Here is a 12296-nt window from a genome sequence, read left to right as displayed (position 1 = left end):
ACATAATTGACATATAACATGGTGTAAGTTTAAGGTGTACGATGTGACGATTTGCTATACACATATATTGTGAGATGTTTACCACAATAAGGTTAGTTAACACATCCTCACCTCACATGATTACCATTTCGTTGTTGTCGCTGCTGTCGTGATGAGAACATTTAAAACCTACTGACATAGCAACTTTCAAGTATACAGTAGGTACAGTATTGTTCATTATAGTCACCATGCTGTACATCAGATTCCATATCGTGACACTTCTCTGCTGACTCAGGAAGGCCTCCCTCCTGATACTTAACATGCTCTACAAGGCCCACGTGATCTGCACGTCCTCTACCACCACCCCTGTCTCTCCACTCCCATTCTCTGTTACTCTCCCCTTCCTGATTCTGCTGCAGCCAGATTGACCTCCTTGCTGGTCCTCAGAAATGCCTGGCACTTAGCTGCTTTGGGGCCCTCATACTTCGAAGCCTTATCTTCCTGGAACACTTTCTCCTAGATATCTACATGGCTCTCTTCTCATCACATAGTAATAGTGCTGCCTCCCTGGAAAACCCTGTTTTGAATTGTACTCTCCCCACTTCTCCCTATTCCATGCACTGCATCATTTCTCTCCTTAGTGTTTTTACCATCTAACATATTTACTTATTTGTTGGTTTATGTTCTGTCTCTCCCAAGTAGAATGTTAACTCCAGAAGGATGAGGAATTTTGTCCTTTTTTTTCACTGCTGTTTTCCTAATATTAGAATAGTTCCTGGCATATATTGGATACACAAAAAGGTATGTTTTGAATGAATGAATGTAATAGAAAGAATAGGAAAATGAGAAAGGCATTCTAGTTAAGGAAGATAGAATGAGCAAAGGCACGTAAGGAGAAATAGGAGTTGTCGGGAAGCAGAAGAGGTGGGCCTAACTGTAACAGATAGATGGTTTCTTGTTTGAGGAGAGTTGAAAATAAAGTTAGATAAGTAAGGTAGAACCCAAGACATAAGGCAAGCAGACATTAACAACCAAGCAAAGGAGTTTGGGTTTGAAGTCAACATAAACAGTAGGGGTATTTCAGGTTTCTAAGAAGAGTGATCTAATAAATTAGGAAATATCAGTTGAGAATTGGTATGAAGGTAGACTGAAAGGGAGAGAGACTGGATGCAAGAAAACCAATTCTTATTATTATAAAACCATGAATTATTGCAGTAATCCAAGCAAGAGGCCTACAAAGAGGGCAGTTGTGACAAGAAAGGAAGTGAGGAAGACAGGTCAAATCTCTGAGAAAGCCTACAAAAGAAAAAATCAGAAGGACTTGGTAACCGTGCTAAAGAAGAATAAAGGAGTCAGGATAACACTAAGGTTTAAGGCTGGGATAAGTGAGGATATTAGAACAGGAGTCAGCTAGACAATTCTAGGATGTGCAAGGGTGGCTAAACTATACTCCTTCTGTGTTCCTCCAACTCTCTAGCATTCCCTAAGGAAATAATGCTGAAGACTTAATGTTTTTCACTTCTATCTTGTCTTTAAAATTAGCGTCACGGAAGTTAGGCTCAAATGATCGTGCTTGTGTGGACTTCTGCTGTATCCATTGATAATGTTTATCTAGTTTGGTGGGTCAGAAGTGAGAAATCATTGCTATGTGAAATTGAAATGTTTTATGTAATTCTTGCTAGTAAAATTTAAAATTATTTGTCACTCAATTTTCCCTTCTCTCCTTTATCTTCAGCTGTAATTTTAAAATTCTTATTTCTTACTTACTTTATTGTAATATAATCCTAAAATATTTTCTAATCTCCACATACTGTATTTTATTTAAATTAACTCATGTTTTTTTCCATATAGAATTAATAACTCAAACTTCAATTTCAGGACACCCCAAACAGACTGAAAGGGTTGATTTCACCTTTTAAATTTTGCTCTATTTCAGATTTGGTGTGAAGAAGAAGCCAATTTACATTAATGTCATAAGGGATCCTATTGAGAGGCTGGTTTCTTACTATTACTTTCTGAGATTTGGAGATGATTATAGACCAGGGTTAAGAAGACGAAAACAAGGGGACAAAAAGGTAATATTTTAGTTTTAGAATTTTTATAAAGATAATTGTTTATGAAATGCAATGAACAGTGAATGCTTTTAAAATTTATTAATGATTATAAATATATTCCTTGCTTATTGTGGAAAATTTCAAAAGAACCCAAAAGTATGAAGAAGTAAAAGTAAAACTACTTTGTAGTTGATATTTTGGAGTATATATAATATTTTGTCCTTTTAAAAAATATTTTACTTTTGTTCTAGAGCTGAATATTTGTTTTATTATAGCCCTATTAATAATTTTCTATGAGATCACTATAATAATTCATTAATATGATATATTTGTGTAATAGTTTGGTTCTCTTAATCTTGATGATGGCAGTTTACGTTGATTTGTGATCATCTGTTTAGGGACACTATTTTGTTAAAGCAGCTTATTTTTTCAGGCAAGATTAGAATAATAGCTTAACAGGGTTCTTACTTAGCAGGTTCAGATTTGAGTTGTCTTCTATTTAAGTGCATCCTCCAGAGTAGCCCCAGATTTGTTTTTCTAAGAAACCAAACTGTGTCACTTTTCTGGTGGAATACCTTTACTGGGACCTCATTGCTCACAGGATTGCCCAAGGCACAGGAGACGCAGTCTGACATAGCCTGAGACCTCCTTCTCCTGCCTCATTTTCCCCTCAGGCACCCAGTGCCTCACTGGGTGCCTTACCTGAAATGTCACCGTCCTCCAAACTTATTACTTCATACTTTTTGCACACGTGTTGTTCCCTATATTTAGAATGTCTCTCCTTCACTCTGGAAAACTCTTTGTTCACCTTTAAGATCCAGATCAAATGTTACCTCTTTCATAAAGTCTTTTCTGGCAGTGAGCCGTGTCCCTTTCAAAGTTCCCAGAGCACTGCATTCAAATCGCTATTTTTAAAATATTTATTTTGTGGTACTTGAATTATTTGTTTACATATATGTCTTCTCCAAAAGGCTGTGAACGTCCTGAAGCAGGCGCTATATTTCCTTCACCTTTGTCTCCTCCATATCTAGTACGAGTACAGTGCCTAGTTCATCTGTACGCGTTCAGCAAATGGCTCAGTGAGGGAATTCTGCACCTTTTAAACCTCAAGTGTTGCGTAGTGGTGATGCTAGATACTTGATGTATTATAGTAATTAACACCCAACAGTTAATTTTTTTCTAAGTTGGATGTGCCCTCTGTCACATGAGAAGGCATTGGTTCTTTTGTTTTATTTACCTGTTTATGTTTTCTAGAAATTGCTATTTCTTTCCTTAGTCTCAAGGCTTTAGACAGAAGGTACTGATCCAAACAGTACCCTTTTTTTTTCAGCGTCCACTCATCTCTTAGAATTATATAATCTTCTAGAAAAAATATATATAATTATATTATTATGGAGAGTCTGTAAAATTTTGTAAAATCTGTAATATAACGCTTTTGTGACCTAGTACTTTAAAATTTATTGTTAGTTATTTCTAAATTCACTTCAATGCTAACTACTTTCTTTTTTAATTTTAGCCCTATCATTTAGACTAGCTCTTACGCAGTAATTGTTAGTATCCATCTCCCTCCTTCAACTAAAGGAATGTTAGTGTTGGTAAGGAAAAGATTCACAGTCACCTAGGTTCCTACATCTGTCATGTCACGTCAGCCCTGGATACCGTGGTTTTGTGGTTGCTATCCTATGTAGTTTAGGGAATTAGGTAACAATAATACTTAATATAACAACAATAATAGCTCATCTATTGAGTGCTTCTTGTTTATCAAGCTCTGTTTTAAGTCACATATTATGTATTTTTTCAGGTGGCCTGTACAACAACTTTATGGGCTAGTTGCTGTTGTTGTGTCCATTTTACAGATAAGGAAACTGGGGCACAGAAAGGTTAAGTACCTTGCCCAGTGTTATACTACCAGTAAATGGTGGTGCAGGAATTTAAACGCAAGCACTCCAATTCCAGAGCTCACAGTCTTAACCTCTCTATACCCTTGAAAAAGGAGGGAGGGAAAGCAACATGTCACTCGATATTTTTGTATGAGAGATGTTCCAAAGTTATGTATTCAATGCTCACAGAAAAACCCAGGCAGATATTTTAATGTAGTCTCCCTTTCATCTTTGAAAGCTTTAGGTAGGTGTGCCCTCTCCAGCCTGGAGATTTAACCAATCTTCACCCTAATGATGATAGGTCTTGGTTTGTTTTTTTTAATGTCATTATAAAATACATATTAATACACCTGTTTATTTAGATGTAATATTAGTAACATCAGCAAAATACTATTGTATTACCTTAATTCTCATGAGGACAGGGCCATCTTCAAATGCTTTATCAAAGTAAAGAATTACTTTGTTTTGTGACAGGCAAAATAGACCTTTTCAGTCTTGAAACATGTTGAAACACACGTTTTTAATAATTTGGTTTGTTTCTCATGACATAAATGTTGGTAACATTCTGGCACCTAATGAGTTAAATAAAGTTGTTATATTGCAAATAATTCCTTAATATCTTTAACTGGCAAGAGTTTTCTTTAATAAACTCATATCTGTAAAGTTGGTAAGACTTCGTGGCATATAGCATTTTGGAAGACGGCAGGGTATTTGAAGAAAACAGGGATTAAAAAGTGGCTATGATGATGTAGCGAATACCTGGCAAAGGCTAAGGCTGGAAATACTTTGCAATGGCTTCATCTCCAATTTCTGGTTACACTGTCAATAATTTCAAAGCCATTTTAGTCATATGTATATGCCTGTGATAGCTTTCAGTTGATCGTGTAAGGAACATAAGATTTGTTTTATTTGGGAGATTTCAAATACTCTGTTTTTCAAACTTTATACCTAGAGTTTTGCATAATTTAATCTCTGTCCCAATACCTGGAAAATAGGGATATTTAGTAATCCAAAGGTCAGCATTCAAGAACTACAATGTATAAATCAGTGGTTCTCAAACTTTTTAGTCTCAGAACTCCTTTTACTCTTTTTATTGAGGACTGCCAAGGAGCTTTTATCTATGTGGGTTATATCTATTTCTGTTAATATTTACCAATATCAGTAAATTTGCCAATTGACTGAGAAATTTTTAAAATAGTAACTAATTTAATAGTAACAGTAGTAGACCATAATATGGTAACATAAATAATATATTTTAATGCAAATAACCATTTTCAGAAAAAGGTATAAATAGTGGCATTTTACATTTTTGCAAATTTTTAAAACACCTGATTTAATATAATATAGACAGCTGGATTTTCGTATCTGCTGCTGAATCAGTCTATTTAATACATTCTTTTGGTGAAATGTATGAAGAAAATTCAGCTTTACACAGATATGTAACTAGAAAAGGCAGTATTTTAATAGCCTTTTCAGAAAATTGTGGAAATTCTTCTTTAATATTACACTAAAACTTAACTAGTAGTAGTTTCTTAAAGTTATTGAAGTGTGGAATCTGAAACCATAGCAGTTAACCTTTTATGTTCTGCTGCATTAAAATCCACTGATATATTTCATACTTTGAATGGATTTTTTAACCAAGCATAATTTTTTAACCTCATGTATTGGTCATTTGGAACACATTAGTTCACTGAGTTATGTGGATCTTCCAAGTGTTGGCGCATTTTATTATACAATATCAAAAATTCACATTCGTTAATGTCACCACTTATCTCATCAGAAAAGTCTTTAAGTATTGGGAAACCGTCAGGCTTATGGTGACAGAAGAAGTAAAAATAAATTTAAATTTTTATATTTTTTAGTTTGAAAGCTTAGCTTTTATCACTGGCACCCACAGGATTTCTCCACCTTGACACTATTGTTGCTTTCGGCCAGAGAATTCCTTGTTGTGAGGGCTGCCTACACATTGTAGGACGTTTAGCAGCATCTCTGACCTCTACCTGGTAGCATCTCCCCTACACCCTCCAGGTGTGAGAACGAAGAAGTTCTCCAAACATTGCCAGATGTCACCTGGGGGTCAAAACAGCACCAGTTGAGAACTGCTGGGCTACTAAGACTGTCAGTTGTTTTCTTTCAAGTGTCAGGCCCACTTTGTTCATTTTAAGAAAACATTAACCAAATACCCAAGTTTGAATAGTTTGTCTCTCAGGCCTTCTTTCAGCATAGGCCTTCTTACAGCTTCCAAATAACTACACCTATAATTCTCATCACTCACATTTTCTAAATATGTAAATATTTATCTTATGAACATTTCAGTTTTGTACTATCCTATTGATTATTAAGCATTTTTATTAATTATTGTTTTATTAGCAGAACACCAAGGGGGTTATACTTATGGAAAGAGTGTATAGTTACATGCTGTAAATAACAATCTAAAGGAGAATCAGTTTTTGCTTAAGAAGTACTCATTGATCTCAGAGATCACAATTCCTACCCCAATTTGCTTTTCGTATTTCTTACTCTAAATTAACTAGACTTATTGACAGCTGTAGGAATTATAATGAATTCAGAATATTATACCTAAAAATATGTATTAGTTTATAAAAGATATTAATGAGGTTAGAAGAATTCCATACTTAGCCACTACCTGATCCTACTACTGGCTTACAAAACACTGCTTACGTAGTGCTTAGCAATTCATAATCCCCAGACTGTGGTTTGCTTATGGAACATGGATTTTATACAAAAGCATTTGAGAACTTATTACTATTTGCTTAGAACGTGTTTTATATGTAAAAAGCACCACAGGAAAGCAATATAATATCTTTGCAGTTCATATTTAAAGGTTTGATAACTTTTTGTTGTAGACCAGTTTCTCTATCTCAGTAAAAGGTACAATCCAGAGTCAGCCTTGACCTGTCATCTTCCCAGGCTTCTGATCGAACTACTATATATATGGTTCCTTTCAACAAAAGAGAGAAAATGGAAAGAAAAGTCCGTTGTAATGAAGTTGAAGAAAGAGACGATGAGTTCAAATTGGACATTATTTTTAGTCGTGTATAAGCAGATGGAAATATCCACCAGAAATGTATTTGTGTCTCAAGAAATAAATCTGAACTTAATCATAGATTTGGGAGTCATCAGCATTAGGTGGGAGTTGAAACAAGGGATTGAATGAAATTGCACTTGGGAAACATATAGAGTATGAAGAGAGGACCAAACGAAAAAGGAAGAAGAAGAAGAGGGGGTGCAAATATGTAGCTCTGGGGAATGACAACATTTAAGGCGTAGGCAAAGGGAGGAAAGCACACCAAGAAGACTGAGGTTGGAGAATCAGAAGACAAACCTGGCGAGTCCTTGAAATGCATGGAAAAATAATTTCAATCACGAAGAGGTTAGTGAATTGAGAATTTAAAACTTTCCCTTAGACTTGTCAATGGGGAGGTCAGAGAAGGTGTTTATGTGGAATCCAAAGGGTTGAGGAGTAACCGTGAGAAGTTAAGACTGAGAGGAAAGACTACTCTTGAGATAGAAGTTTGGCTTTGAAGGGAGCAAAAAACATGAGAAATGTTTTACTAAAGACGACAGATACTTGGGCATATTAGTATACCTGAAGAGAGCAAGGGGTGATGATGGAAGAAACTGGAGAAAAATTGGTGAAGCAGGGTCTCAGAAGGGAGTGAGAAAGGGTATTTAAAGATAGGAGGAAATACTTTTTTACAGATGAGGGCAGTAGGGGCTGCAGATGCAGATAAGCTTTTATCTAAGCAGGAATCAAGGGAGCTCACTCTCAGCTTCAGTTTTCTGTATAAAATATGAAGCAAGATCATCTGTAGAAAAGGGTTTGAATGTAAATATAATTGCCATCACTATCAAGCATCCAATTTTGTTTATTTTAACCAACAATTCTAGGAACTAAATATTTAAACTAATAATCTAAATAGTCTAAAGAATATTTTGATATTTCCTGCTTTTAAAAACATTTGTATGTAGTTCACAAAGAATTGCTCTTTCTAAGCATAGATGGTGTTGTGTTTAAGTGAAAAAGCTGATCATAATTTTTTGTTTCTCTGGTGTACTGAACTGAGTTTTGTTTTTGCTTTTTATTTTAAGAAGAAATTTTATAAGAGAAAAACATTTATTTATAGAAAATTCTATTTCTGAAATGTGGTCAGAATGTTTAGGAGAGGTGAATAGAAGTTAGCAAACAAGTGGGAAAGTTCTGGTGGGCAGCATTTGAGTGACAGTTGCCTTCTGTGCTGTGAGTAGAGAAGCCCAAGGGCTGATGTCACTGTTGGAGTCAGTGGAGAAGTTCATCTTGATTAAGATGCCAGTGGATTGATTCATTGAGCTGTATGTGGTCAAGATGGTATTGAGTTTCGTTAACTTGATTTCACTCACTAGGAAATGCTTGGTTTACTTTATGCATCACATATTTATAAAGAAAAAGGAGGGACTTCCCTGGTGGCGCAGTGGTTAAGAATCCGCCTGCCAATGCAGGGGACACGGGTTTGAGCCCTGGTCCAGGAAGATCCCACATGCTGCGGAGCAGCTAAGCCCGTGCGCCACAACTACTGAGCCTATGCTCTAGAGCCCGCGAGCCACAACTACTGAGCCCGTGTGCCACAACTACTGAAGCCCTCGTGCCTAGAGCCTGTGCTCTGCAACAAGAGAAGCCACCGCGATAGGAGAAGCCCACGCACCGCAATGAAGAGTAGCCCCCGCTTGCCGCAACCAGAGAAAGCCCGCGCGCAGCAACAAAGACTCAACGCAGCCAAAAATAATAATAAATAAATAAAATAAAAAATAAATAAAGTATGAAAAATATTTTAAAAAAAGAAAGAAAAAGGAGAATTTCTGTTTTACATTAAGATCTAGCTCACTCATGTATGTTTGCCAATTTTTGATTATTCTTTTTTTTTTTTCTTTACATCTTCCTTGCTATTGGCTGTCTTTGGGTTGTTTCTTTTAAGTTGATAGGAATGAAACACCTCTGCCAAATGATAAGAAGGAACTATAAAGAAGGCAAAACCCAAACTATTTTTCCACTTTTATATTATCTAGTAAAACGTTTGGTAGGTGAATTAGGGTAGATGCTTCTGAAACAAAGAAATTAAAATGTTTAGGTAGATTTTTTCTGTCATACATAAAAGCCTAAAGGTGAGGGGCCCAGGATTTTAGAGCAGCTTTGCTGCACACAGTCATTCAGGGAGCTGGGTTCCTGCCATATTGTTACTCTGCTACCCTTCAGGGGCTTGCCCTTATGTGCTTGGTTTAATTTGGGCCACCACAACATCTGCCTTCCAGCTCATGGGAAGGAGGGAAGTTAGAGGCCCACCAATTTCCTTTTAACCAAGTGACCCAGAACTTGCTCACATCATTTCTGCCCCCAGTCTCCTGGCAAGAACTTAGTCATATGGCCATACCTACCTGCAAGAGAGGCTAAACTCTATGACTGTGGAAGAAGGGAAGAATGGATTTTGGTGGTAACTCTTATACTGCCAGAGTAGGCTAGCAGATTTTAAACTACTGGCCAAAAATAAACTTGAAGATTATCTACAGATTTTGTTTGAAATACTAAAATACTTTTAGTATTTTAGAACACAGGAAGAAGGAGTTGGCTAACTAGAGAACTTGGGTCAAAATAGCCATCCTGCATGCTTATTCATTAATCAGTTTTAATTCCAATAGTGGATATTTAAATTTCCAAATTTTTCCATATAGTGACTCTATGGAAACTTTTAATACTGCAGCCTCTTTCAATGTCCTATTTTCTTATTGGGTTGGCCAAAAAGTTCCTTTGGTTTTAAAGTAAAAATAAAAGACACATTTTTCATTTTCTCTGAGAACTTTATTGAACAACGTATTCACCATTTTGTTCCACTACCTTCTGCCATTTTTCAGGCAACTTCATAATTCCATCTTCCCAAAATTTTTTATCTTTTTGAGCAAAGAACCGTTCTAGGTGCCTTTTACCATCTTCCAGGGAGTTGAAATTTTTTGCATTAAGAGAATTTTGTAAAGACCGGAATAAATAGAAATCCAAAGGTGCAATGTGTGGTGAATACAGTGGATGAATCAGAACTTCCCAGCCAAGCTGTAACAGTTTTTTGCCTGGTCATCAAAGAAACATGTGGCCTTGCGGTATTCTCATGGAAGATTATGTGTTTTCTGTTGACTAATTCCAGACGCTTTTCGTCGAGTGCTGCTTTCAGTTGGTCTAATTGGGAGCAGTACTTGTTGGAATTAACTGTTTGGTGTTCTGAAAGGAGCTCATAATAGAGGACTCCCTTCCATCCCACCATATACACAACATCAACTTCTTTGGATGAAGACCGGCCTTTGGTGAGGTTGGTGGTGGTTCATTTCACTTGCCCCACGATCTCTTCTGTTCCATATTGCTGTACAGTATCCACTTTTCATCGCCCATCACAATTTGTTTTAAAAACAGAACATTTTCATTACATTTAAGTACAGAATAGCATGAGGAAATATAGTCAAGAAGGTTTTTTTTTGCTTAACTTATGTGGAACCCTGACATCAAAGCGATTCACATAACCAAGCTGGTGCAAACGATTTCCAACGCTTGATTTGGATATTTTGAGTATGTCGGCTATCTCCCGCGTGGTATAACCTTGATTGTTCTCAATTAATGTCTCGATTTGATCACTATCAACTTCAACTGGTCTACGTGACCGTGGAGCACTGTCCAGCGAGAAATCTCCAGCACGAAACTTCGCAAGCCACTTTGGACACATTCGATCAGTCACAGCACCTTCTCCATACACTTGCACAAATCTTTTTTTGCGTTTCAGTTGCGTTTTTACCCTTCTTGAAATAATAAAGCATAATATGCCAAAAATGTTGCTTTTTTTCTTCCATCTTCAATATTAAAATGACTACACAAAAATTCACCAATTTTGATGTTTTTTAAAAATGCACGCTGATATGACAGCTGTCACAATTTAACAAAATTGTTTCGAATGAAGTTAAAGACAACTAAGCGCTACTAGAGCCATCTTATGGAAAAAAACGAACAAACCTTTTGGCCAACCCAATACATTTAAGCAAAATCTTTTTAATGTCTTTGAATCTTACACGCACACATACACACACACAGTGGTGGTACAGTTTATGAGTTCACTCACAATCACCTTAGTAATTCATTTCTTTTTCATCTGATACTCTATTCAGATGGAGTTATAATGAAGCAGAGCACCTCTTCTGAACTTCAGAAGCACTGTACTGTGATTTAGGATTTGTTTGAAATTGATTAGGCGTGAAATCAGAAACCTGTTATATCACCACTGGGTTTATTAGAACCTGAGATATGGTAGAGATAGATACATAGGTTGTTTTCTTTTTATGAGCTGCAAGGTGGCATAAATCATAATAAAACCACTTTTTAGAAAGTGACTTAGACCAGCAAATCTAAATCAGACCATCTAGTAAATTTCAGACATAATGTAATGGCCATTGAAATGGGGTTGATTGAGTCTTAAGTGTAAACTGAGATGTTTTCACTTAAAAAAATAGATTGATATGGATGTGTGTGTGTGTATATATATATTGGGGGGTGGGGGGGAAATCCTAAGAGAATTTGAGAGAACTCTAAGGAACTGTCAAAATGCTTCATGAAAAAATTTTACTGCCCCTGTCTTCATCTTAACTAGAATTGTACCTTTAATCCTCATGCAAAATCTCCAAAGTGCAGTCTTTCCAGCCATTTACAAATATTGATTATGCAAACAATTGGTATAACAATGTATTGTATGCTATGGAGGACACAATGATTGTGCAATAAGTTGGTATAGCAATATATTGTATGTTGTGGAGGACACAAATGCATACTGCATGATCCCTCCAATAAGTGTTTTCTATAGTTCAGGAGAGAACATAATACAATTTTTTTTCCAAAGTACATGAAGCAAGTTCTTTAAATAAAGATGTATATATAAATAACATACCTGGATCCTAAAAGCTGGCTATTACAAGGCAGTATTTAATTCATTTATATGAGTTAAAAAAAAATGGGGCTTCCCTGGTGGTGCAGTGGTTGAGAATCCGCCTGCCAATGCAGGGGACACGGGTTCGAGCCCTGGTCTGGGAGGATCCCACATGCCGCGGAGCAATTGGGCCCGTGAGCCACAACTACTGAGCCTGTGCGTCTGGAGCCTGTGCGCCGCAACAAGAGAGGCCACGATAGTGAGAGGCCCGTGCACCGCGATGAAGAGTGGCCCTCGCTCGCCGCAACTAGAGAAAGCCCTCACGCAGAAACAAAGACACAACGCAGCCAAAAATAAATTAATTAATTAATTAATTTAAATAAATAAATAAATAAATAAATAAATTAGAGACTTCAGGCCAGAGTAGTCATTGGAAA

At 36.5% G+C, this 12296-nt stretch overlaps 1 protein-coding gene across 2 annotated transcripts in view; it reads left to right on the top strand.

Annotated features, from left to right (window-relative positions):
* The window catches only part of HS2ST1 (heparan sulfate 2-O-sulfotransferase 1), a 195138-nt gene that overhangs the window by 171741 nt on the left and 11101 nt on the right, over positions 1–12296 (top strand). For both annotated transcript variants that reach the window (XM_082408707.1, XM_082408708.1), the window contains exon 4: positions 1916–2054. In XM_082408707.1, coding sequence (XP_082264833.1) covers positions 1916–2054 — 139 coding nt within the window. The remainder of the gene's footprint in view (positions 1–1915; positions 2055–12296) is intronic.

The sequence above is a fragment of the Balaenoptera borealis genome (genome assembly GCF_965194805.1).
Source record: "Balaenoptera borealis genome assembly, chromosome: 1".
Taxonomy (NCBI): Eukaryota; Metazoa; Chordata; class Mammalia; order Artiodactyla; family Balaenopteridae; genus Balaenoptera; species Balaenoptera borealis.
This window is presented reverse-complemented; position numbering and strand designations above follow the sequence as displayed.